The sequence below is a fragment of the Miniopterus schreibersii genome (assembly GCF_964146895.1).
Source record: "Miniopterus schreibersii genome assembly, chromosome: 2".
Taxonomy (NCBI): Eukaryota; Metazoa; Chordata; class Mammalia; order Chiroptera; family Miniopteridae; genus Miniopterus; species Miniopterus schreibersii.
The window spans coordinates 71,863,398-71,890,186 of NC_138102.1; the positions used below are offsets into that span (position 1 = coordinate 71,863,398).

Sequence of the window (26,789 nt, forward strand, 5' to 3'; positions counted from 1 at the left end):
TATATTTTATTAAAAAAATAAATAAATAAAATAAAATAAAAACTATTTAAAGTCCAAAAAAAGAACAGACTGAGGAGAGCAAGGGTAGAAGCAAGAAAATAAGTTGAGAGTCTATTGCAATAATCCACATGAGAAATAACGGTGGTTTGTGAAAGCATGATGGGAATAGAAGTAGTGAGAAATAGTAGATTCTTGATATGTTTTGAAAGTATAATGGACAGGACTTTGAAAGTAGAATAAACAAGAACTGATTGGATGTGAGTTATGGAGTCAAGGATGTTATTAAGGTTTTTGGCATCAGTAGCTGGGATGATGGAATTGCTATCAACAAACTTGGGGAAGACTGTGAAGGGGGGGTTTCTGGGAGTGGTGGTGAGGAGGGAGAATTGTCATGAGCTCACTTGTAGACGTGGTAAGTTTTAAACGTCTACTAGACATCCAAGTAGAATGTTTTTGAAGTACAAGTATAGATTCAGGAAAGATATTCAGACTGAAGTTATAAATTTGGAACTCAGCAGCATAGAGAGTGTATTTAAAACCAAGTGATTGGATGAGATTTCTAGGGAAGTAAATTTAGACAGAAAAGAGTCTGGGTGTCCCTGATCCTAACTTTAAATTATAGAAGCAATTTTATTACTACAGTAGAAGAGAAGAAAATATATTGAAAAATAACTAGAATTCTCTCGCTGCCCACTCCAGGGCCAAGCTGAGGCTGGTTAGTTAGTAAGAATGCATGGGTAATAGCAAGCCCAGCCAATGTTCCAGTGGGGTCAACACTGAGAGTGTAAGAACAGACTCATCTGAACCTCCAAATCTCAAGTCCAATCAGGAATATAGTCCTAGACATGATAGAAAACCTGTTGACCAGCTGCTAGTATCCAGCTCTTCATATTCTACCTCAATGGTTCTCAATATTGTCTATATTTTGTAATCACTTGGGGAGCTTTAGAATTACTGAGGCTTAGGTCCCACCCCAGAATTCTGATTTAATTGGTCAGGGTGCGGCCTGGACACTGGGAGTTTTAAATGCTTGCCAGGGATTGCAATGTCCAGCCCAGGTTGAGAATCAGCACTGTAGATGCAGAACACTACAATTAGTAAGTTATCACTATTAGCACCTTTAGGAGCAGCTCTTTGCTTTGTGTCCAGGAAAATTTTAGAGAGAAGTTACTATACTATAACAGAATGATAGCTTAGAAGGCTGAAAAATAGACAGAGTATAAAGAGAAGTCTTGAACATATTTTTAATTAATTCATTTTTAATTAAGTAACATTGGTTAACATACAAATTTCATGTGTACAACATAATTTGACATCTGTATACTCTCTATATATTGTAAACTGCTTCTAGTATGTCATCTGTCAGAACATTAGACTAAGACCATAAGGCTGAATGCAAGTAGGACAATTGGGCTTTTTTGTAGTTTGTGACAGAGTAAGACAGCAGGAGACTCATCAGCTAGCCTGTGAGCAAAGAATGACAAAATATGCACACAGAATGTACTAAAACCTAGGCGATTGGAGTGAATTTAATACCTGACACTTTTCAGGAGTATGTGGAAAAAGTAAGGATATAAAATTTGTTTCCGGATGTAAGGAATTTCTGTTTAGACAGCGCTTTCAGAACTCCTTCCAAACACGTTTCTGGTATGTCGCTTTGCTGGAGTATTGTTCCGCTTGGACCCCGTGCAGCTCACCCTGACGAGATCACACAGTTCTTGTGGCTGGAGTGCAGGGATGTCACATCCACAAGATGGGTTTTGTGGCACAGTCTGGCGAAAAATGAAAGCATTTTTAAGAGCAAACCCACATCACCATTTTGCTCTTCATAAAGTAATGTGACTATAATGTAGGAAGAATAAGTACAGTGCTAGAAAGTAGTACAGTTTGTACTCTCAGCATTAGAGGTTTGGGGTTTCGATTTAGGTAAAGCAATCTAACATATTTTGTCTCAAAACTTCACATATTCACAGAGAATCTGACCACAAAAACAAAACGGAAGCCCAAATAAAAGCACAATGTTTCCCACTTCCTAGTTGTGTTTTCCTGCAATACTTTTTTGAGGTGAAAGGCCTTGGGTCATCATGCTGTTATTTCCTTCTAAGGTGCATTTAATTCAAGAAAAACGTGTTTCTGGACTATGAAATGCCAAGGTTGAGTTTTAAACCACTGGGAAAATAAATTAAGCAATCAAATGTATCATGTTATAAATAGTAATAGGTGGATTAGTTCTCAGGCACCAACAACAACCTGTGCTTCAAACCAGATGTTTAATTCTGGTCAGAATGCTAAACTGTGTGCTAAAGAGATGACTGACACTGGTATTGTACAGATTTTAAACAGGAAAGTTACTCACATTGTCTCTTCTTAAAAGCTACATGACCTTTAGCAAATTACTGGACTCCTCTAAACCTCAAGTTCCTTCTTTTTAATTCCTGTCCTACCCATTTGCTTTTACATGATTTCTGGGCCAAATGTGATCATTTTACACTAGAAATTATAAAGTTTTTATAGTTATTATTTAACAAGTTAACAATGGCATACTCCACAATCTGGATCTGTAAATAGCATTGTAGCATGTATTAGTGAGACGGTGACATTTTTATAGGTAATGTAACTGTTCTTTATAGAAAGGTTGAGAGGTTAAAAAGAAATTTTACATTTGGTATCTCATTATTTATCCTGATAAAATCTATGAATTTTAAAGGTAAAGTAAGCAACTCAGAATTAATGCCACACACACACACACACAGTTACTGGGCTACTACTATGTGTCTCATATTATTAGGCACTTTTACCTGTTCTGTTAGTTCCAAAATCAGGCTTCAAATTTAATTCATGTAACTCTCTACTGCTCTCCCCACAATCCAGCTCTGTTTAGTCATATTGGACATTTTAGAGGAAATACTTATTTAGCAAGGAAGTAAGGATTAAAAGGTATCATCTTAGTCTATTTGGAATGCTATAACAACAACAAAAAAACATATAGACTGGGTGACTTATAAAGAGCAGAAATTTATTGCTCATGGCTTTGGAGACTGAAAGTCCATGATCAGGGCACCGGCATGGTTTGGTGAGGCCCTCTTCCGAGTCACAGACTTCTTGTGTGTCCTCACGTGGCAGACTGGGCTAAAGGAGTTCTGTGGACTCTTTTATTAAAGGGCACTAATCCCATTAATAAGGCCTCCACCCTCAAGACCTAAGCACCTCCCAAAGGCCCCACCTACTAATACCATCATCACTGGGGTTAGAATTTCAACCTGCGAATTGATGGAGGGTGGGCGATGGGGGGGCCACAAAAATTCAGACTATAGCAAATGTAGTGAAATCACATTCAAGTCTGTGGATGACAGATATGTACATAGCAAAATGACACATTTTTCTTACATGTGCATAGCAATACATTCTTGTATATCTCTTTTAACTGCTCTTTTAGAATATTATGTCCAAAAATGACATACATGATACACTGATATTAATAGCAAGCAAACAAAGGGTTTGTACTAGTTTCCTAGGGCTGACATAACAAAGTACCACACACTGGGTGGCTTAAAACACCAGAAATGTATGCTTCACAATCTGGAGGCAAGAAGTTCAAGTCAGCAGAGTTGGCTCCTTCTGGGGGTCTCTGAGAGAGAATCTGTTCCATGCTTGTCAACCAGCTCCTGGTATTTGTGGGAAATTCTTGGCTTTCTTTGTCTTATAACTGCATCTCTCCAATCTCTGCCTCTGCCATCACATGGCCTTCTTCCTTGTGTGTTTATGTGTCTCCAAATCCCTCTTTTTTATAAGGACATGATATTTAAGGCCCACCCTAATCCAGTATGGCCTCATCTTAACTTGATTATATCTGCAAAGGCTCCATTTCCAAATCCCACCACATTCACGGGTACAGGGTTAGATCTTCAACAGATCTCTTTAGGGGACACAATTTGACTCACAACATGGTTTTTAAAACTTTTTTGTGGAAACATTTGAGTGTGAGTTGTAGGCACATAATCCCCTTACTCCTAAATACTTTAGTGTGCATGTCCTAAAAATAGACACTCTTCCCCATGACCCTGGCATACCATAATAATCAAGCAATTAACATGCCTACTACCATCTAAGCAACAAGAGTCCATTCAAATTTTGCCAACTGTTCCAAAAAATCCTTCATAACAAAGCAAAGAAAAAAGCAAACTTCTCCCCTTTCCCCTTTTTTTCTTCATGATCGAGGACCATTTAGTTGTTGTGTCTTTGATCTCATTCAAGCTGGAACTGTTTCGAGTTTGTCTTGTCTATAATGACCTTGACACTTTTTAAAAAATATATATCTTTTATTGATTTCAGAGAGAGGAAAGGGGAGGGAGAGAGAAAGATAGATAGAAACATCAATGATGAGAGAGTCATTGATCGGCTGCCTCCTGCACGCCCCCAACTGGGGATCGAGCCCAAAACCTGGGCATGTGCCCTGACTGGGAATCGAACCCCTATCACCTGGGTCCTAGGTCGATGCTCAACCGCTGAGCCATGCCTGGCCGGGCGACCTTGACACTTTTTTAAGAGTACAGGCCAGTACTTTTGCAGAGTGTCCTTTACAAAGATTTGTTGGATGTTGCTTCAAGATTCAACTTAGGCTATGCATTTTGGCAGAAATACCACAGCAGAGAGATGCTCAGCTTTTCTCAATGCATTATATTGGGAAACATATGATAGCAGTTTGTCCCATTTCTATTAGCATTTGGTTAAGTTGGTACATGGTGGGTTTCTCCACTGTATAGTTAATGAATAATTAATAAGCCACTGATATGCAATTTGTGGGGAAATACTTTGAGGCTATGTAAATACCCTATTTCTCATCAAACTTTTACCTACTGGTCTTAGCATCAATTGATGTTCTTTGCCTGAATCATTTATGATTGCAAAATAGTCATTTCTAACTCCATTTTTCCTTTAACATTTATTAACTGACATTCTGCTTTAAGGAAGACGTTTCCCTTTTCCCTTATGTATTCAGTTATATAAATAAGACTCATGGATATTTATTTTACTCTGTGGGTTGTAATCCATTACTGTCATTATTTATTTTGATTTTCACATTTGGCCAGTGAGAGCCCTGTAACCTTTTACGGGGTGTGTTGTTGTTTTTGTTGTTTTTGTTGCTAATGCTCACCCAAGGATGCTTTTTCCATCAATTTTTAGAGAGAATGGAAGGGGGGGGAGAGAGAGAGAGAGAGAAACATCGATATGAAAGACACACATCAACTGGTTGCCTCCTGCATGTGCTTGACTGGGCCTAGAGATAGAACCTGCAACCCAGGTATGTGCCCTTGACCAGAACTGAAACCAAGACCCTCTGGAGGGCAGGCCAACACTCTAACCACTGAACCACACCAGCCAGGGGAGCCCCTGTAATCTTTTGACATGTCTTCATCATTCTTTGAGCACTTCCTTACTTTCTGGTATAACAAGATGTTCCAGGCTTATCTTGTACTTTTCCTGCTTCAGCCAAGGAATTGTTTATTTCTCTGAGGAGCCCTGTTTCATTTTAGTGGGGTCTGGTATTTAGAAACCAACATTTGGGTGCAAAATATGCTCTTTTTTAATGGAACATCATTGCTTCTAGGCTTTCAAAAGACATATATAGGAAATGTATATATATTTACATATATACACACACATACATACATTTTTATCTCTTCATATAGATATCTATTGATCCACTGATAAATAGTATAGTAGATAAAATTATGAATGTAGCTTCCCTAAGATTCCTGGTGCTCCTTTAATCAATCAAGCATTAGTACAGGTACTGCTGTGAAGGAATTTTGCAGATATAATTCAAGTTCTAAGTTATTTGCCTTAAAATAAGATTATTCGGGTAAGCCTGGCCTATACAGGTGAGTCGTTTAAAAGCAGAGAGTTTTATCCAGCTGGAAGCAGGAGTGACATGAAGCACAAGGTTTGACATGTTGTTACTGGCTTGAAGATGGAAGGACAACACCTTGAAAAATGTAGGCGGTCTCAAGTAGCTAGGGATGGACCTGGCTGGCAGCCAGAAAGACAATAGGGACCTCAGTCCTGCAATTGCAAACAACCTGAATTAAGCCAATTCTTTCCCAGGGTCTCCAGATAAAAACCCCAGCCTGACCAACACCTAGATTTGTGAGACCCTGAGGATAGAACCCAGACCAGCCCCCCTTGGATTTCTAATGTCAATGTAAGAAACATTCAAACCTGTAGAGAATTTTTATGAGTTTATTTGAGCCAAACTGACAATTGTCAGAAGCAAAACCTCAATGAATTGAGATTACGATCCAGAGTGGCAGTTATGCACCTAATTTTATACCTTACAATCAAAAGAGAAAACTTAGTGGGTTACATGAAACCCATTGGTGATAGATTTGGGGGGAGGGCAGAATCTCTGGGATTGGATAACAAGTAAAATGATAAACACATACTTCTTTTACACAGGTGAATACAGGATAGATAGTTAACAGTCAATAATTAACATGGTAACAATAACAATGAGGGAATTTGTGGTCTCCACTCTGGTGCTGTGCTTGTGCTTTGAGGGGTCTTGAAAAAGGGAAATTACTCTAACATTCCAAAAGTATGCTATGCAGATACAAAAAGACAATAGACAGGCTCATTTAAGGTAAAAATGGACTTTTGTTAGGGAAAAATACTGACTTAGGACATAAATACCTGCCATGAACTGCTTTTACTTAAAAAGTTTTAATTTTAGACCATCTTATGTGGTTACTTTAGGTCTCTGAGTTTGTAAGGCCTCCATGCAGGCCTCCTCTGAGCTTGTCAGGTTTAGTATGTGACTCCTTTTCATCTACATTAACCCACAGAACTGTGAGCTCATAAATGGGTATCATATTTTTTAAACATTTTTTTTTTAATACATCTTTATTGATTTCAGAGAGAGGAAAGGCAAGGGAGAGAGAGAGACAGAAACATCAATGATGAGAGAGTCATTGATCGGCTGCCTCCTGCAAGCCCCCAACTGAGGATCGAGCCCACAACCGGGGCATGTGCCCTAACCAGGAATCAAACCCCAATCGCCTGGATCCTAGGTTGACGCTCAACTGCTGAGCCACGCCCGGCCAGGCAATGGGTATCATTTTAAGCCACTAAGTTTGCAGTAATTTCTCACAATAGAAAACTATACAAATAGACATTGATATAAATATAAAATGAATTCTGATCAAATAGCACAAAATTTTTCTAATCTTCCTTTTTTTATATCTTACCTTCAAAAATTAATAACCCGATTCCTTATCTTCAGGATATTTACTTATTTGCTCAGTCCCCTCATATGTAACCAATCTATTCAGCATGTGGATCATCTCTCCTCAGCCCTGGCCCCCCAGAGAATTCACTGGTTGAGTTTCCACCTGCCCAGACCCTATCACACACTAAACCCAGACCTCATCATCCATGGTGGCCTGACCAGCTAGTTATCCCTGCACTTGTCAAGTGTGTCACATTGCCCCCTTTTCATTCACAATTCGCCCATTTGGTCATAAATCAATCTGAAGAATTCATTGATGATCAACCTTTGGGTTAGATAACGTGGTCCCATGGTGGTAGGAAAGCTCATTCTAGGAAGTCACAGTATCAGTGTTGTTTTGCAGAAATGATTGACCATTGGGGATGGGGCAAGACTATGACCATGGTATGTGAACTAAGCCCAAATTCTCCCCGAAGGGAAAGGGTAAATAAACGGGAGGCAGTCAGGTCCTATTGGCCTTCATTATTAAAAACATTCTGGATCATTTCTAACCTGTGAGCTATCATGATCCAAGTTTATTTTTTACTTTATGCATCCACATTAATTTTTACTTTATGCATCTAGTATAACATTTACATAACAAAAGAGGCATAATAACAGTGGTTCAATAACATAAATTCTAAAAATTGTATGACTTATATTAACTCAGGCTGAGCTTGAGGGGAGTAAACATCCCAGCCAGCCAAGAACCCTTCACATATGTCATCATATTTTTTTTTATCAAACTAATAATGTGTTTTCCCCCTTCATCTATTGACATCTGTACTTTATGATAGGTTCTGCGCTATGAACAAAAGAATTTTAGTTATTTCATGATCTAAAAGTTATAATTTTTCTTCTGGCCAGTTTCCATAGAAATAACTTCATGGGCAGGATTGAGTTCAATCTGTCAGTATATTTGATCTCAGTATTAATATTGTTTTAAGTTTTATTAGCCTCAGGCAAAGTTATTTTACCTATAACCTCAGTATAATAAGACATTCCTATAGAATTTAATATAAATTTAGTGTCATTATGTTACAAGATAGGAGACGGGCTTATCTCCCCCTGTTGCTTATGGAAGTGGGGTCCTTGGGGTACTACTGGGCTAGGCATTTCCAGAGGTCCCCACGGGAGGGTGAGATATGGTAGAAAGCTTTATTTCCATGCAATTACACCCCTGGGTTTACAAAGTCCCATTTCCCTTAATCCAGTCATTGAAAAAGTGTAGCTGGGGCTTGGGTAGAGCTAAAATCAGAGCCAGTGTCCAGAGCTTCCTTTCCATGTTGGAGCCTGGTCCAGGCCAGCATCAAGCTAGTTTAATTTGTTTCCCCCCTGAAGTCCATTAGTCCATTGTATGTGAGGTCTACATGGCCATGGGCCATAGGTCAAATGCAGGGAAGCAGGAGCAAAAGAGCCCCACAAGCCAAGAGTCAAGCACAACTAGAGCAACAAGAGAGAGGATTCCTTTGTTTAGGGGATTGTGTATTCCCAAATTTTTGCCTGCTTGCAGTGGCCATGCCCATTCTGGCCAACCATCTCTGTTCCTAGTTGTGATAGACAGACAAGTACCTTTCCTATGTCACCCCATCTTTACTGGCCATGTGTCTATCTTCTCTTTGTTGGATCCCTTCCCCCGGCATTTCTGCAGGGAATAAATAGGCCGGCAGTTCCCTAGGGAGTGCAAAGCTTCAGCTTTCTGGTGAAGCTGCCCAAGTGACATGCCTATAATATCTGGCCTTCCCTTTGCTCCTTTTATTAGTAACTAGCTAATTACAACAATATCAATTACAATAGGAGTTACTTAGAATAACAGAAGAATTCTTAATCCTTCCCAACAAAAATGTCTCTTTCCCGTGTATCATATGTTATTGTTTGTTGGGGTAGATAAAATAGATCAGGTTTTAGTGAATTCAGAATTTCATATAGTGAGGGCATAACCATTTACCTCTTTGATTTTCATGACCTGACAATGAGATGAGTTTCCCATGTACTGTTATATTTTAATGCAGCCCATATACTTCCCTTTGAAAGTACTCGAGTGTTATTAAGAATGGTTCCTATACCAGCCAGTTAAAATATTGAGAGTTTTAGTTTAGGATTTAGTGGGGGTGCCTGAGCTATTAAACTATAGTGCTGCCCTGGCCGGTATGGCTCAGTTGGTTGAGCGTCATCCCATGTACCAAAAGGTCACAGGTCTGATTCCGTCGGGGCACATGCACATGCTCCGGTTGTGGGCTCCATCCCCAGTAAGGAACGTGCAGGAGGCAGCCAATCAATGTTTTTCACATCTGTGTTTCTCTTTCTCTTCCTCTCCATCTCTCTCTAAAAAATCAACAAAAACATAATTTTTTTAAAAGTGCCTGAACAAAGGCTCAATCAATTTAAAAAATAAGTAAAATACAGTGTCATAACTTGTTTCCCATCTAAAAATTTCCAAGGCCCAGGAGGCCAATAAGAGTCCTATGGGTGTTTAGCTTGGGCTTCTGCATCCATTATAGTTGGCCATTGTTTTATAGCCATTCAGGTTCCATTTGTATTAACATGGATAACAGACCTTGTTGAGTTAAAGTGCAGGCATCAATTAATAAATCAAGTGTAGTTGGCAAGAGGCAATCAGAATTAAGGGCCTAGTTAGTCTATATCTTCTTGATCCAAATGGATATGCAAACAATTTATGTATAGCAGAAAACATTCAAATCATTCAAAGTTAAAAGGAGGTAGGGCTTGATAGATCATTTCTATTCTTTGTGCCACCATAATTTTAGTATGAGCAGATGAATTCAAGCAGTGGGAAAGACAATACACTATGAGTTAGAGTGCTACAAAAAGAATCAGCAAACCTACCAATATCTTGATAATTATCTATAAGAGAAATCAAACCAAATTTCCTAACTCTGAAGGTAGCCAGGTAAACAAGTCATGTAGTGGGTCATCTTTTATTTCTTGTGGCCATTTAGCTTGTTGAGTCTCTACTCCTAAGGTGTTTTTGTGTGTGTGTTTTTTTTCAGGGCACAAAGTTTTCTTTAATTATTTTTGGGGGGGAAGGGATACCACACTTCTACACAATTAAGAGAAACATTTTTATCAGTATAGAGGTCTTTTTTTTTTTTAACACTTATCATGCCATGAATTCATAGGGAATGGGTTCCAGCAGCTCAGGCTCCTTTCCATTGGTTCTCACAAAGTGTGCTTCTCTGGGTGGAGCAGGCTGAAGCTTCAGTTGAACCCAGGTACCTTTCTCTTTGGCTTCCTTCTTTTTCTGATCATTTTCCTTCACACGTTTCAGGAAGCTATCTCGGCTCTTAGAGTGCTTAATATGCTCAATGCGTACATTAATTCTCTTGGCAAGAATCTTGCCCTTGACTTGTTTGTTCACAACAATGCCCACCGCATGCTGGGTGACATTGTAGACTCTTCCAGTTTTGCCATGGTAACATTTGTGGGGCATTTCTTTTTGAACAGTGCCCATTCCCTTGATGTCTACAATATCACCTTTCTTGTAGATGGGCATGTATGTGGCCAAAGGAACAACTCCATGTTTTTTAAAAGGTCTAGAGAACATATAGCAGGTGCCTCTCCTCTTTCCCTTTGTATTGGTCATTTTGGCTAATTACTGGCAGATGGCGGTTCCGGCCGAAAGGCCAAGGTGTTTAAATATGTGCAACAGTAATGTGAGCAAAGCACAAACTCCACCTTGTTCCAGCCTTCTAATCACTTAGTCTTTCTGGCCACCCTGGGATCCAGAGACTAGGAACCCCACCCTCGGGCACCATTAGCATAAACTCAGACTGTGGTAAAAAGGAGCTTCTTATGAATAACAAAAGACACTCATAACACTGGAAATTCCAAGGGTTTTAGGAACTTTGTGCCAGGAACCAGGGACAAAGACCAAATTATTTACTATTATACTACTGCTAGCTTCGGAAAAAATGGCACCAAGTGTTGTTAGACCAGACCATGGTTCAGCAAGCTCGGTACCTGAGTTCTGGCTAAGAAAGAATTCAGAGCCAAGACTCAAAATATAAGAGAAAGTTTATTTAGAAAGTCACAGAGGTAGAAGTGACCTGTAGAAGAAATAGGCTCAGGAAACAAGTTACAGAGGCAATAGAAGGGCCCTCAGAGCTTAGGAGAAAGAGATGAAGGAAAACACGCCTGGGGGAAGGAGGTGGAGAAAGGCTCAGCCAGCTCCACAGAAAGAGCCTCACTGGGTCCCTGTACCCAGGGCTTTTATCTGGAGGCCTCAGGGGAGAATCCCAATGGAACATTCATTAACTTTCCAGGTGTCGTGTCCCGTGTCGTCCCCCCCCCCCCCCCCCCCCCCCGCCTTGGTCTCCACTGATTGGTCTTGATATCGGTCATGGCATCACTCCATCGGATTTTGCTGCTTCTCTGGGCCTAGAACTGAAACACAGCTGAATCCTAGATGTCACCTTCCAGGGGCTAATGCTTAAAGGAGTGGCCATGCCAGGGCTTACAGTTTTTCCCATTGCTGGGCACCCAGGGCTCTCCACCCTGGAAACCCTCTGCACCTGGTCTGTCATTCCTACTCTGTTCATGCCTAGGTAACTGCCTACTACACTGTAATGAGGAATAAATCTTTGACACATTTTTCCTCCTTTTGGGGCAGAGAGAGAAAGGGAAGGACTGGATTTGGTTAAATATGAAACATAAATTTTCATTAAAATAGGTGGGTAATATACAAAACTTGTTTTGCTGTCTAGTGAAAAAGACCCCTCTCAACTATAAATCTGGCTGGAAAACAAGGACAAAATAATTGTATATTCACCTCAGTCTTTCAGTAAAGGCAGAAAGAGCTTTCCATTTCAAATTTGTTTTGTTTTGTACCACATGTGGGTTAATTAGATAAAACCATGTCATGTGCCAGATTCAATCAGCCTGGAAATAATCAGAAAACTGGGTTTGGCGTTGTTTATGCTGTTTTGGCTCAGATGGACAAAAGCACAAAATGTAAATTGGCTCCAGAAAATTACACGTGTGTACCGGTGCCAGCTTTTCTTTCGTGGGATTATCTCTAGCTGGCACCTGAGCAGCAGATGCTGCTCTGGATGACCATTAGACAAATCTACATAATGTCGTTACCCATTTTCCGTCACCACCCCGTGAATGACACTTATTTTACTGCCTTTGACATAGGCCAAAGCCAGCTTGCCAGCTATTGGCAGTCAGGCGACTGCAACTGAAAATGCATGTTGAAGTTAAACATGAAAACACTTTTTTTTTTTGGCTTATCCTCTAGTGACTTCCTTAAATTCTTTTCTTTGTCTTTTAAATATCCTGTAAGATTAGAAATAAAGCCCTGCCTGAAAACACTCCTCAGTTGTGTTTCCTAATGTAGGTAGTTTAGTGAAATATTAAGGGGAAGAAGCAGAGCATTTCATTGTCTTCCTATTCTATGTTCCAAGGGATGAATATTTTAATGAATATCCAAGAGTGAGAAATAGTTATTTTCAAAACCTAATCATCTGATTGATAATAAAATCCAAATTAGCTAGTTTTTCTTTCTCTTTCTGCTGTGTAAATTCTCTGATATCTATACATGGAGAAATAGGATTACATATTGCTCTCCTTATACGTTTTCTAAAAAGAATATATTCTAGAATATTCTAGAATGTGGGGTGGGTGATAATCACTATCTCCCTAGTATGGATGAAACCCCTTTTGCTCAGGTTACCAGTGGCCACCTACTTGCCAAATTTGGTGTGCATATTTTATCCTTACCTTACTCGATTTATCTGTATGTATCTGGCCTTTTTCACTGTTCCATTCTTCTTGAAATTTCCTTGGTTTTCATGACTCCACTCTCCTGACTTGTATCTCTTCTCTGTCTCTAGCATGCTTTGTTTGCAAACACAGAAAACCCAACTAAAACCTAGCTTAAATATAGGGTGACAGTTTCTTCAACAAGTTAAGGGCACTAAACAATGTGGAGAAAAGAATTTTTGTGATTAAATTAGGCTGATATGACATAAACATCAACTACTATTTGTGGACTTTGAATCCTTATGTGAACAAACCAGCTATTTAAGCTTTTTTTGTAACAAATTCTGGAAATCTGGATAAGAAATGGATATTAGATAAAATGTTATTAATAATTTTTGTGTATTAAAAAGAAAAGCCACAGGCCCCAAATGGCATCACTTGTCCTGAGATATCAACCCTAATTGCAGTTTCTGCTTCTCTGGGGAGTGGAATTTTAAACCAACCAGTCTGGAATTTCCTGATCCTTGAAAACGAAGTAATTTGCCTGATAAAAACCCCATGCCTTCCCTAAGGCAGGGTGGGGAAACTTTTTTCTGCCAAGGCCATTTGGATATTTATAACATCATTCCTAGGCCAAACAAAAGTATCAACTTAAAAATTAGCTATGGTCCTAGCCCCTTCAGCTCAGTGGTTAGAGCATCAGCCCAAGGACTGAAAGGTCATGGGTTCAATTCTGGCCAACGGCATGTACCTCTATTACAGGATCGATCCCTGTCCCCAGGCCTGGTCAGGGTACATTCAGGAGGCAACCAATAGATGTGTTTCTCCCTTCCACTCTTTCTGAAAGCAATGGAAAAATACCCTCGGTGAGAATTAAAAAAAAAAAATTAGCTGTGGAAAAAGCCCTAGATTTATTGAATTTCAAGTCCCACCTAAGGGCCAGAACAAATGATTCATACGACCTAAGGGCTGGACATTCCCCACCTTTGCCCTAACGGAAGGTGTCCTTGCCAGAAATAATCTACTCTTTTAACTTCTTAGTCCCACCCTCCTTCTGCCTATGAAAACCTTCCATTTTGTACAATTCCTCAGAAGGCCCCTTCTAGATGCTAGATGAGATGCTGCCCAATTCATTAGTCACTTAATAAAGCCAATTATGTCTGTCTTCAAAGTTACTCAGCTGAATGTATTTTGTTGTTGTTGTTGTTGTTGTTCCAGCACTGAAAGGTTGCCAGTTTGATTCCAGTCAAGCACATGCCTGGGTTATGGGCTCAGTCCCTGGCAGGGGGTGTGCAGGAGGCAGCTAATCCATGTTTGCTCTCACATTGATGTTTTTTTCTCTTCCTCTCCCTTCCTCTCTCTCTAAAAAAACGAACAAACAAAAAACACAATTTAAAAAATCTTTAAAAAGAAAAAAGTTTAAATTTATCTTTTTTGTTGAAAGTATTACAGATATCCTCCCTTCTCCCCCCACTGACCCCCTCCACCTCCTCCCACCCCCTCCATTCACAACTATTTTCTGAATGTTGTTTTTTAATAGGTATTACAGTGGTGTGATATGTTAGAAAATGTCCATGTTTAGCAGGAACACATACTGAAATATTCAGAGTGAAATGACATGATATCTTGATTTGCTTTAAAATACTCATAAAAAAAAAAAAAAAGAATTGCGACAGAATCTTGACAATTGTTTGTGGACGAAAAAGGACCACATGCTAACCTGACTAGCTCAGGGAGGCCTGTGTTGCAAACTAGGAGACCTAAAGTAACCACAAAAGATGGTATGAAAATAAAACTTTTTAAAAATACATATATATCTCTATTGATTTCAGAGAGGAAGGGAAAGGGAGAGAGAGAGAGAGAAACATCAATGATGAGAGAGTTATTGATCAGCTGCCTCCTGCAAGCCTCCTGCTGGGGATTGAGCCTGGCTGGGAACCCAACCCTGATCTTCTGGATCATAGGTCGATGCTCAACTGCTGAGCTATGCCAGCCAGGCCATAAACTGCTTTTAGTTTAAAAAGTTTTAATTTCAGCCCAGCCAGTGTGGCTCAACAGCAGGAGGCAGCTGATCAATGACTCTCTCATCATTGATGTTTCTATCTCTCTGTCTCCCTCTCCCTGAAACTGAACAAATAAAAATAAGGGGAATTTTTACTTCATAATTTCTTTTTAATCTCTTTGTGGCTTTCAATGGTGTTTGCTTCATCTAGGGCCACTTCTTCTAACAGTGGGGCACCATATATTCTGGTTTGCCAGGGCAGTTCCAGTTACATCCATTGCCCTAACGTAATTATTTATGGCACTATATTTCATTTAAATGTCACCTAGTTTTGGATGATAAATTACAGAGTCACCTTAGCCCATGACTGTCAAATGATTGCCAACCACAATTAAGGCTTCATACTTATCTGTTCATGTGCAGCTGAAGAGGGATGAAGCTGCTTTCCCAGAAACACCCAGCAAACCTTCCTATAAACCCAATATTCCGGAGCACGTATATGCCCATCCATAAAACAAACACCATGGCTAGAATGATGGGATGCATTAGTTGGCTTATGTCAATCAGGGCTCACCCTGAGAGTAGGAGACAAAGTCAGTCCTTGGTTCCTTGTAGGATGAGGCCGAGAGAAATTGAATGTGGGAAGGAAACCAATAAAGGTTACTACACCTCTCCTTGTCACGTCCCTGCCACTGCCCTAGTTTAAGCCTCAACAGCTCTTACTCAGATGTAACTTTGCAGAAACCTTGTTTTCTTTAATCTGGCTTTTTATTTTGATTTTTTTCCCCTTTGACTCAAACTGGCCTCACCCAGCCCCCTGACTCACCCACCTCCCTCTCCCTTGCTTAATCATTAAACCCTCAAGGACAGTGAGATTCTGGTCAGCATCTAGGAGCCTTAAGATCAAGGTCTTGGGTCTGTTGACTACAGAGATAGGTTTCAATCAAACTAAAGATAACATCTTGGCCTTAGTCGTGCTTTAGCTCCAGACTCAGGAAAGCAGAATGATTCCATCCAACAAATCCTTGAGAAATCAGACAGAAAGACTCCATGGCGGACATAAGGACCATATGCAATGATCAATTATCCCCTACCTTAGCACCAACCAATCAGTAGAGACCATGACCCTAACTCCTTTAGCCAGCATGACAAATGATTTTTTCCCCTATATAATCCATCCCCTAGAAGCCATTGGGGGAGCCAGGTCTTTGAGCATTAGCTCATATTTGAGTCCAGGCATGGTGCCATCTCCTCAATTAATAAACCCTTACTTTTTTGGCTGCAAACTCCTGTTTGTGTCTTACTGGGCTTTGATACACATAGGTAAATGGACCCCTTCAGTCTGGTAACACAGAGACTTGCAATAACTTTCTTACTGATCCTCCTTCAGTTTAGGCCCATCTCTCCCATTTCGCTACCAGAATGACCTTCCTAGCATGTAGATCTGATCATGTCACTACTACACTCGACATGTTTCAATGTTTTACTGTTATCTATAAAATAAATTCTAAATGTTTTACTGTTATCTATAAAATAAATTCTAAATGCCTTTGCTTATTCAATAAAGCTGTTCAATATCTGACTTTTGTCTGGTTATCTGTCTACCCTTATCCATCTTCATTGTCTTCTTTATACGTTAAGCTTTAGCAACACTGAATTACTTGTACTACTGCTTATATAAAATGATTTCTCATAGCTTGTTCCCCCAAGTCTACCTCATTCTTTCCAATCCAGCAAGTTTGTATTTATCCTCTCACGGTATCCTCTCACCCTCTTGGGTATGATCTCTCCTTCCTCGGTCTTTTTGGGCTCCTTCTCCTTTGTGCCCTCTGCACTTTGTCACACAGTAGAGCTCTCTACTCTGACCATACCAAGACAGTGGTGAATTAATTGAAAAACCAATTAAAATCTGGGATCATAATAATGAGACATACTTTAAACATTATTTTTTAAAACATCACATAAACTTCTGGTTTTCAATCTATTTTTTTATTATTTCCCCTAAAGAGCTTTGTTAGACTTTTTTCTAATGACACCATCTCCTTCGCCCCCTATGAAGTTTTAATATCACAATAGAAATACATGAGAGCTGTTCATGGACTCTATGTATATTTGCAGGGCCAAGGGCCTTTTATTTGGGTGTGGGTCCTCCAATTCTTTCTAGCTCAGATTTTTTTCAACAGTAATAATCTATCCTCTAAGTGTTTGTTTAAAATAAAGGGGGAACAAGGCATTTTTAAAAGCAAACAATGTACAACCACACTCAATTTCTATGATTCTTTTCCCATGCCCACCATTTGACAGCTTTCTAAAAATAGAAGGAAAAAAACCTTGCTTTTATCAAATCATTCCAAAGCATTTAATTTCATTTTTGTAAAAACAACTCTTTGTCCCCCATACTTATATTTTATCACTATGTAATGTTTAATTGAATTTTATCATTTTGAAGACAAGACAACCACACAACTTTGGAGCGGGGGGGGGGGGGAGCAGTAAGAAGGAAATATACATGGAAACAAATAGGTAAAAGAGGTAATATAAAGAAGATAGTAACTAACACTGTTATAGAATTTACTAGTGTTATGTCCGAGAATCAGATCCCCTATGCAGCGGAAAGACAATCACTCCAGAGCTGATAATGTAACAGCAAAAGGGACTTTTATTCCAGCTAGCTGGGGTTCAGTCGTATCCAACGCAGTGGAATTCTGACTCGAACCCTGATCTAAATTTACAACAAGCTTATATAGGGCTACAGTGAGCAAGCAATCATTGTCCTTAGAAGGGTTATAAATTCTTTAGGAAGGGTGGGCTCAGGATGTTTCTCAACCACAGGCGCCTGAAGCTTGAGTGCACCTGGTATTCATCAAACCCACCGATTTAAGTTAATTCCTGGAACTGCCTCCACCCCCCGCAGTTTACTGAGTCACTCATGTATGCCTTTTGTCCTGCCCCGGGGCCTAGGGGCCTGCCTCGGTCTTGGTGGGTCCTCACACTAGGTATCTAGCACTGTTCTAACTGCTCTACAAAAGTTAACTCATTTAATTTTTGAAAGGGAAGTGCTATTATTATCTCCAACTTTACTGATGAGGAAACGGAGGCACACAGAAGTCAATTTTTGAATTTTTGTCAAAAGTCTTTCCTTTTTTTTTTTTTGTAAAGCCAGAATTTATTTCTATTTAAAAGTGCTCAAGAGACTTTAAAAAGGCCCAAAGGTGTCCAGGTGTAGTTTAAGATCATTCTGAGGTGGTGTCTTGTCAGTTCCTTCATTACTGAGTCATTAATTTGATCCTTGTTAATAAAATGCTCTGATAACGTAGTTGGATCATGGCGATTTCCTCTGACTCCCAGTATCTTTCAGAAATGGCCATCAGTTTGCGAATGATGAAAAACGTAATACGAGAAACAATCCTGAAACATCTGTAGATTCTACTTGAATATCCTTTCTGCATCATTCTTCGAAGCCAGGTCCAATGGTTATCAATCTGAGTAGCAGGAATCATGATGCGTGTCAACTGCAAAGACTGGCATTAAAAGCAGCTCTTTCAGAACAGACACCAGCAAAGGCCCTTCAAGATGAAACACTCGCCAAGTCTTTTTAAAAAACAAATGTTGAAGACATGTTTTTACTGAGATGTTTCAGGATGTCTTTACCAATGACAGCTTTTCTTTCAACCTCTATTGAACATAAATAATGTAATCTGTCTTTGCAGTGGTATAACTAATAAAAATAGGCCGGTGAAAATTTAATGTGGCCTCCCTTTCGGGTTTCTCAAAAAGCATTTCTGCTCCTTCTCAGGGAAGCAAGGGAAGTGAGTTTAGCTAAGTTGGGAAGAGATTCTGTGGGGAGACAGAAGATTTTATTGCTCTTGTTTCTTTCTTTCCAGGTAAGGTTTACCTTAGCAAAGAACCAAAGGCTGAGAACTGAATAGTCTTTGTGGAAGACTTTTCTTTAAAACTGACTAACAAGTGAATGACTTGTGGGCCCTAGTCGAATTCATTTGCTTAGTTCACCAGTGCCCTTGATAGTTGTACATCAGTCTAATGAAAATTAGTTTCTGTAATATGACCATGTCTTTGGTCTTTTTAAAAAATAATAATTTGTTTTAGTTTTCAGTTACAGTTGACATACAGTATTATATCAGTTTCAGGTGTACAATATAGTGATTAGACATTTACTTCACTTATGAAGTGATCATCCTGTTAAGTCACCATATATACACTTGACACCATATGTAGTTATTACAATATTATTAACTGTGTCCCCTGTGACTGTTTTATAACTGGCAATTTGCACATCCCAATTCCTTCCCTCTGAAGAGTCTTGTGTTTTTTATCCAGTCCTACATACCATCTTTTAAATTTCTTTGCATTTGTTTCCAGCTGCAATTTCCATCTAAAGAAGTCTTACCCCTTCTTTATTGACCATCTCAATGGCCAAGCCTCTGGCAAACCTTCTCAGATGACTCTGGTTAAAAGAAGCAATTCCCTCCCATAAATGCCGATAGCACTGTAGTAGTGATGCTTTTCATAAGTGCATTGTACAGTCACACAAATTACTTCCATATCTTTTTCCATTTTATCCTTACTACTTCCCTGAGTCAAACTATTGAACAAACGTTACTCTCTTTCCACAGATAAGGGGAAATTTGGAGAGGTTAATGGGCATGCTCAGGGACAGAACCCTAGAAAAAAAAAGAATATACACTAGACTCAGATCTCGTCCATCCTAGTCCAGCTCTCTGTGTACTCTGTACACTGCACATGCTCTGGCACGGATTGTTATCACTCTGTGTCAGCGTTATCTTCCCTAGGAGACTAAATTCTTATAGGCCCTAATTTCTTGGGCTTGCTAATAATAGTAGCTAAATGAATAAGTTAATAGACCCTCAAAACGTTAAATTCAAGAATAGGAAAAAATAAAGATTTCTTTTCTTGTAAGCTGCTTTTGCAACGGGTATAAAGGGCAAAAATTCTGCCAAGTTGGCACAGGAGTTGGAAACCACGATACAGGCTTTATGTGTTGGTTCATTTTTGCTCAAAAAAGCTTGCATTAAAAATTAATGATAAAGTGGGTCTTTCTATATCCAAGTCAGTACATAATAACCATCTGTGGGGAGTGAGATTTATTCTTTGCAATTTCATCGTTAAAATAGTCTTTCCTATGGGGGAGGGGTAAGCAAATCCCATCTAATACTGCTTGCATGGACGGGAGTATTGTACTAAACAGAAGGATGACCAGCAGCCGGGGGTAGCCAGGACGGGCAGGTTGGGCCAGGAGCCTTCAGGCACTGCGGCCCGAGGAGACCCGCACAGTCCGCAGGCTGCGCCCGGCCCTCGGTGCTCCCCGGGGAGCGGCCAGGCCCCGCCCCGCCCCGCCCTGCGCCCGGAGGCCTAGGGCTGGCTCTGGACCCGCGAATCTGAAACAAACAAACTACCCTCCACGTCCCGGGGGACTCGGCCCCGAGTCTAACACGCAGGCCCGAGCTCGAGCGAGAACCAGGGGCTCCAGAGGCTCCCGGTGACCCCCGCCCTCCCCCAGCGCGGAGGGCGCGGCCTCGGCTGCCCCGCGAAACAAAGCGCCGCCACTAGTTTGTCCCTGCGGCGTCTCGTAGGCGGCGCCCGCGCGCGGCGTCTCCCGCGGCCGCACAGCCATGGCGGCCTCCGGCGGCGTTGCCCGGGCCGGGGAGGGCCTCCGCTACGCCGAGTACTCGCCGCCCTCGACCCAACGGCCGGACGCGGAGATCGACCGGGGACTGGTGAGTCGTGCCGGCGCTCCCGCCCCCTCCGGCTCTTAGCCGCCCGCCAGAGCCCCGGGACCCCCTCCCAGCGCCTGCCTCGCCTGGGTGCCTCCTTCCCCCGGACCCGCGCTCCCCGCGCTCATTCCCCGTCTTTGCCCCGCGGAGTTCCTCAGCCCCGACGCTGCGCGGTGCCTAGCGTTGAAACCCGGCGTGTGCGGAGCACGTCTGTCCCCGCAGGGGGCTTCCAGTCTCGGGGACACAGACCAGAAGAGGAGGCAGCTGAAGATAGGGCGCTGTACGCGCTGTAGGAGGGATTCTCTGCGTCACATAGGAGACCGCAGTCCGGGCTGGGGGCTGGGGGCTGGGGCCGGGGGCCTGGGGGCTGGGGGCCTGGGGGCTGGGGGCCGGGGGGGCTGGGGCCGGGGCCTGGGGGCTGGGGGCCGGGGGGCCGGGGGGCTGGGGGCTGAGGCTGGGGGGGCTGGGGGGGCTGGGGGCTGAGGCTGGGGCTGGGGCTGGGGGCTGGGAGCGAGGCCAGGGGAGGCTGCGTAGGGGAAGCAGTCAACACTGCAATCGAAGAACAGGGAGCAGTTCACTCCGCGAAGAGAAGAGGAAAAGTGTTTCAGGCACGAGTAATACAGTATCTTCCAAAGTCGTAGGCCAGAGAAAGGGGCCCAAGCTGGAAACTGCATTCAGGCTGAAATGTAGAACCGCGAAAAAGAATCATCCAGTAGAAACAGTGTGAGTCACATGGATCTGTAAGTTTTCTGTAGCCATATTAAAAAAGGGAAAAGAAATAGGTGATTTAATTTTAATGGTGTATTTTATTTAATGCAGTATATCTACAATAGTATTTCAACGGGTGATCAACATAAAAATTGTTACTGTACACTGTCTTTGAAACCCAGTGTGTATTCTCAGTTGGGACTAGCCACACTTCAGGCGCTCAGAAGCCACACGTGGCCAATGGCTACCTTATTGATCAGTGCAGTTCCCAAAGATAACTGGGGGCTAGAACATATGAAGCACCTGCTAAACCACATGTAAGAGTTGGGATATTTTGAGGGCAGTGGTGCCATTTTAATGAGTTTTAAGCAAACAAGTGATAGGTAGGGCCATTGTGAGGTTCTGTCAGGCTGTGTGTAAGAAGAATGAATCAGATGGGGAAAGTCCAGAAACATGGCTGTTTTATCCCTTTCCTACACCACATTCCCTGCTACTCCAGCCCACAGTGATATATCTTGCCTATTTAATGTCCAGTAGACCTTTCAAATTTGGGGGGATGCAGACAGTTCTTTGTTGTACAGGTTTGTCTCATACATTTTAGGACTTCCAGGATCAATAGTCCTCCATCCAAGTGTCTTACCTTCTACCCAAATTATTGTGACACCAGATTTTCAAAATGCCCCTAAAGGCCTGTTCTGCTTCTGTTGGGAACCATTGGTCCAAGTATTGACCAATGATGAGGTAGAAGATAGGAGAGTTGATGATGGTAACTTTGGGGAATTTGGAAGTACTGAAAGTGATGGGAAATTGACAAAGGGTAAGTGTTAAGAAAGAATAAATGACCAAGGTGTGGAACATATTCAATAATCTTTTTGAAAATAGTAGAAAAAAAGTTTTTCAAGGAGTCAAAAATTTTTTTTCATACATTTTTTTAAAAAGATGCAATTTTAAGTTTTTGAAATATATATCTGCAGTAGATGTTAAATAACTTTTTCTCAAGTAAGCTTCTCTTTAGGAACTAAGACTTAATGTGTTTAAGAGGTTAAAAATAGAAAAATGTAGGCAAAAATACCCGTGTAGTACCTTGAATAAAATAGTAACTTACAATTAATTGTTAATAATTAGAGGTCATGGTAAAACTTTGCTTTAGCAAAGCTGGTTCTCATAGAAAAGTAGGAAAGAAACTTTAAAGTTAAAAAGAGAATAGCATCAATTTTTAAAGCAATTTGGACAAAAATCACTGTGTATGAGTGATAGCCTTTTAGTTTCTAGTACTTTCCTGAATAGTATAACTCCTAGTGTTATTAGGATAGTGCAGCAATTTTCAACTGGTGTGCTGCAAGAATTTTTAAAACATGCGATAACCTGACTACTTATGGGTACTGCTGACCTCTTTTCCCTTAGGTTGTCAAAGAAAAAAATGACAACAGCCAGTACAACAACAATAGTTATTTGGTGTGAATGAATCAAAATTGTACCCTTTTTTTTTTTTTTTTTTTTGGTCAGATCGGCAAAAAATATATTTTCCAGTGTGCTGCAGAATTTTAGTAATTAGCTTATGTGTGCCATGAGGTGAAAAAGATTGAAAATTGCTGGGATAGTGCAGCGTATAAGAAAATTAGCCACACATGTTTCAGTATGAGCAAACCTAATAAATGAAGGCTAAAACCTATCAAACACATAATTATCAGTTACTCATTACTGAAAAAGACCACTTCTACTATTTTTCAATTCCAATTTGATTTAAAACATACCTGGAGGCTTCCCTTTGAAGAAATCACACATGGATTATGTATTGTATATCCATATTTTTAACTTTGTCGGTTTTTTTCCTTGCTGCTTTTTATATTGTAAATGGGGGCTAAAATGTAAGCATCAGGGATAGGAACTTTCTTTGCTGTCTGATTTCCAGCATTTATAATGGTGCTTGATATGTAGTAAGCATTCCAAAAAGAGATTGTTGAATGATAAATGTTATTCTGGAATGGGAAGGAATGAGAAGAACTATTCTTTCAGTGAATGGAGTTAATAAATTCAAAATACAAACTTCAGCTCATCTAAAATTAGCATTGTATCCTCTTGGCGGACATGCTCATTCTCTTACCTTGAATAATGCCATACTCAACTCCACTTCTCTTTTACCTCCAGCATTCAGTTCATCAGCCACTTATCCTGGTCTCTGTAATTTCCTTCTCCCTCCCTTCCCACTGTTACTCTCTTAGCCTTTATCTCTCCCCTGGCCTAATGTAGTGGCCTGTAAAAACTAGTCTTTTTGCTTCTGATATTTTACCCTTTTTAATCTCCACACTGCTATCAGTTATTTTTTTTTATAATTCAGACCTTATAATGGTACCATCCCTTTTTATAAATTTACCATGGTCCAAACTTTCCTCAGGGCACTATACTGGGCTTTTAATGAACTGACCCCCAAACAGTTTTGTACCCAGCCCTGTTTTCCATCCTTTACACTGTGCTATATTCTGTGTTGTGATTTATAGTTTTCTCCTCCATTTGAAACTGCCTGGCAAACTCATATTCATTTTTTGAAAAATATGTTTTTGATTTTTTTAGAGAGAGAAAGGGAGAGGGGGAGAGAGAAAAATCATTTTGTTGCCTCCTGCACTCACTCCGATTGGGGATCAAACCCGAAACCTGGGCATGTGCACTGACCTGGAATTAACGAGCCACTTTTTGGTGCATGGGAGGATGCCCAACTGAGACATACTGGCCAGGGCTCCTATTCATTGTTTAAGGTTCAGCTTATTGATAGAGGAAGTCTTCCCTGACTTCAGTTCCCTTTCCCTAGTAGAATTAAGTGATTTTAGCCTATGTATTTCTTTAGAAATTGATACAGTTTTTAAAATTATAATATTTCTTGTAATGTATCAACATTATATTTGCGCAGGAACCTCGGTTGTGAAATCTTTAAGGCAAGAAATTTTATCTGCTGTGATTAACATCATAATTGACACATGGTAGTCACTTAATTGTTTATTAAATAAACAGCTATTAGCTTTTATTACTATTGAGTAACTTAATTAAAAAATCTTGGCTGTTTGGTTCTAACATATTGATGCATATTTATGTTAGTCTCTGAGGGAGCACAATAATCTGTGTCTGTCTGTCTCACTGTTCTCTCTGTAGAACTTGGCATAAGGCCTGGTGTCTGCTAAATAATGTTTGTATATTTATATGGAAAGTTATACATGCTATAAATAAATGTTTGTTGAGTGGGTGACTAGTCTCCATCTTTCCTTTCCATTACAATGACTACTTCCCTTTTAGAGGCAGAAGAATAATTCTTTTCCTGGTTAATTTCCCTCTGGTATAACTGTTGTCTATCTTGAACTTAAATGTTGCCGTCTCAAGATAGAAGTTTTAGCATTTTATAACACTTTCAGGCAATTTATATTTATCTGAAAAGTTATTTATGGCTTATGCTGTTTTGGAAGAATAAAATGCCTTAGGGAATTTGTAAACAGTTTTGATGCCTTTTTTTCCCCCCTCGGCAGTAGCAGCTATGATAGAGTAGACTGTTTTACCAGTTTTCAGAAATTCTTTGATTTATGGTAGTGGAACATTTAAAGTAGTTTTTTTATTGTTTTGTTTTGTTTTTTTCCTGGTGGATATTTGAAACTAGGTGGTGATTAACAGGTACCTGACTTGGCCCACTTGTTGATTTGCTGGCATTATTTAAAAGATTGTCATTTCAATTCAGTTTGTTTGTTTGTTTTTAACACCAAATACATGGAAGCTATATACTAGATGTGTTTGGGGAGGATAAGAATAAACCAGGATTTCCACCCTCAAGGACAGAGGTCTGCAAACTTATTTTGTGAAGAGCTAAAGTATTTTAGACTTTGCAGGCCAAATGCCCCCTGTCACACTACTGAACTCTGCCAGTGCAGAATGAAAGCAACCATAGGCAATACATAAATGTGGCTGTGTTCCAATAAAACTTTATTTACAAAAATAGTTGAGAGGGGCAGGTGCCTGTGGGTCATGTTTGCCAACCCCTGTTCTAGAAGACAAATTGGATCAAATTTAAACATACAATTCAAGATCAACTTCATTAAGTGCTATCACTTATTTGTTCATTTAACACGTGCTTACAGTGTCTCACTTTATTAGGTTAGGTACTGAGGCTAAGTTCTGTAGTGGACGAAAAGATGAATCAAACATGGCTTTTGTCTTCAAGGGACTTGAAAAATAAGAGAAGCCAGAAAAAGAGAAAAACAAGTTTTTCTAAAATGTAAGTTATATCGAAGAAAAAAAATAAGGAAAAGTAGGTTGGGATGAGACTCTCAGTAGCGCTGAATGACAGGTTCAGGAGTGTGGATCATATCTGTAGGCAGTTGAAGTTTTGCAGGGGCTGTGTGTCAGTGGAGGGTTTCAGGAAGGGTAAGCCTAGAGCAGTGTTTAGGAAGCCTAGGAGGGGAGAGGATGGAGAAGCAGAAGCAGGCAAGACCATTCAAGAATGTGGGCAGTACTCTGGGAGTCCAGAGGAGGAAATGATGGCGGCAATCACAGTGACGGTAGCTAAATTGTTTTGTGCCAGGTGTTAAGCTAATGCTTTAAATGCGTGAATTCATTTAGTCTGTGTAATAATCCTGTGAGGTATAATCCTCACTTATAAATGAATCAGTTGAGGGTTAAAACAATGAAATAATTTGCCCAAGGTCACACAGTTGGTGCCTGAATGAACCCCAAGGTATTCTGCTTTCTTTGCCTTGTGTTCTTAATCAGAATATTTCTCTATTTCTTTTCCCTTCTATTTTTATGTGTCAAAGTCTAACCAGGAAAACAGACATAAGTTATATGAAACAAACGTAATGCAGAGAATTTGCTTTATCGGTAATGGAGTTGTTGAGAAGCCAAACAGAGCTGCGAGGCAGTCCAGAGGTTGAGAAAGCAAGAAGCCACTAGCATTCCTAGGGCTGGAGGGCTAAAACAAAGAATTCGTGTTTTCAAAACCACTCCAGTTAACTGAGTTCTGTCCAGAGGGAGTGGGAGCCACAGAGACACTGCTGCCGCTGGAGCTTCTTCTCCAGACAGAGGAAAAGGAAGAAACCACCTGCTCTCCCTCTTTTTTTTGTTTTTTTTTGTTTAAAACATATCTTTATTGATTTCAGAGAGAGAGAGAAATATCAATGATGAGAGAGTCATTGATCGGCTGCCTAGCCCGCACCCCGGGCATGTGCCCTGACCGGGAATCGAACCTCAATTGCCTGGATCTTAGGTCAATGCTCAACCACTGAGCCACGTCCGGCCGGGCTGCTCTCCCTCTTTTTACCCTCCCATCCTTCACAATTGCATCTCATTGGTCAGACTCAACTGA

The 26,789-nt window shown here is 40.5% G+C and overlaps 1 protein-coding gene and 1 pseudogene across 3 annotated transcripts in view; one reads left to right on the forward strand and one right to left on the reverse strand.

The window, feature by feature from the left end:
- Positions 1-10,270: 10,270 nt before the first annotated feature.
- On the reverse strand, positions 10,271-10,888 carry LOC308553212 (large ribosomal subunit protein eL21 pseudogene; annotated as a pseudogene). The gene has a single exon. The product of its transcript is annotated as a large ribosomal subunit protein eL21 pseudogene (transcript).
- A 9,481-nt stretch (positions 10,889-20,369) lies between these two features.
- DNAJC15 (DnaJ heat shock protein family (Hsp40) member C15) overlaps positions 20,370-26,789 on the forward strand; it is a 61,281-nt gene continuing 54,861 nt past the window's right edge. For both annotated transcript variants that reach the window (XM_081129740.1, XM_081129741.1), the window contains exon 1: positions 20,370-20,746. In XM_081129740.1, the coding sequence (XP_080985866.1) occupies positions 20,642-20,746 (105 nt within the window). In that variant the 5' untranslated portion in view covers positions 20,370-20,641. The remainder of the gene's footprint in view (positions 20,747-26,789) is intronic.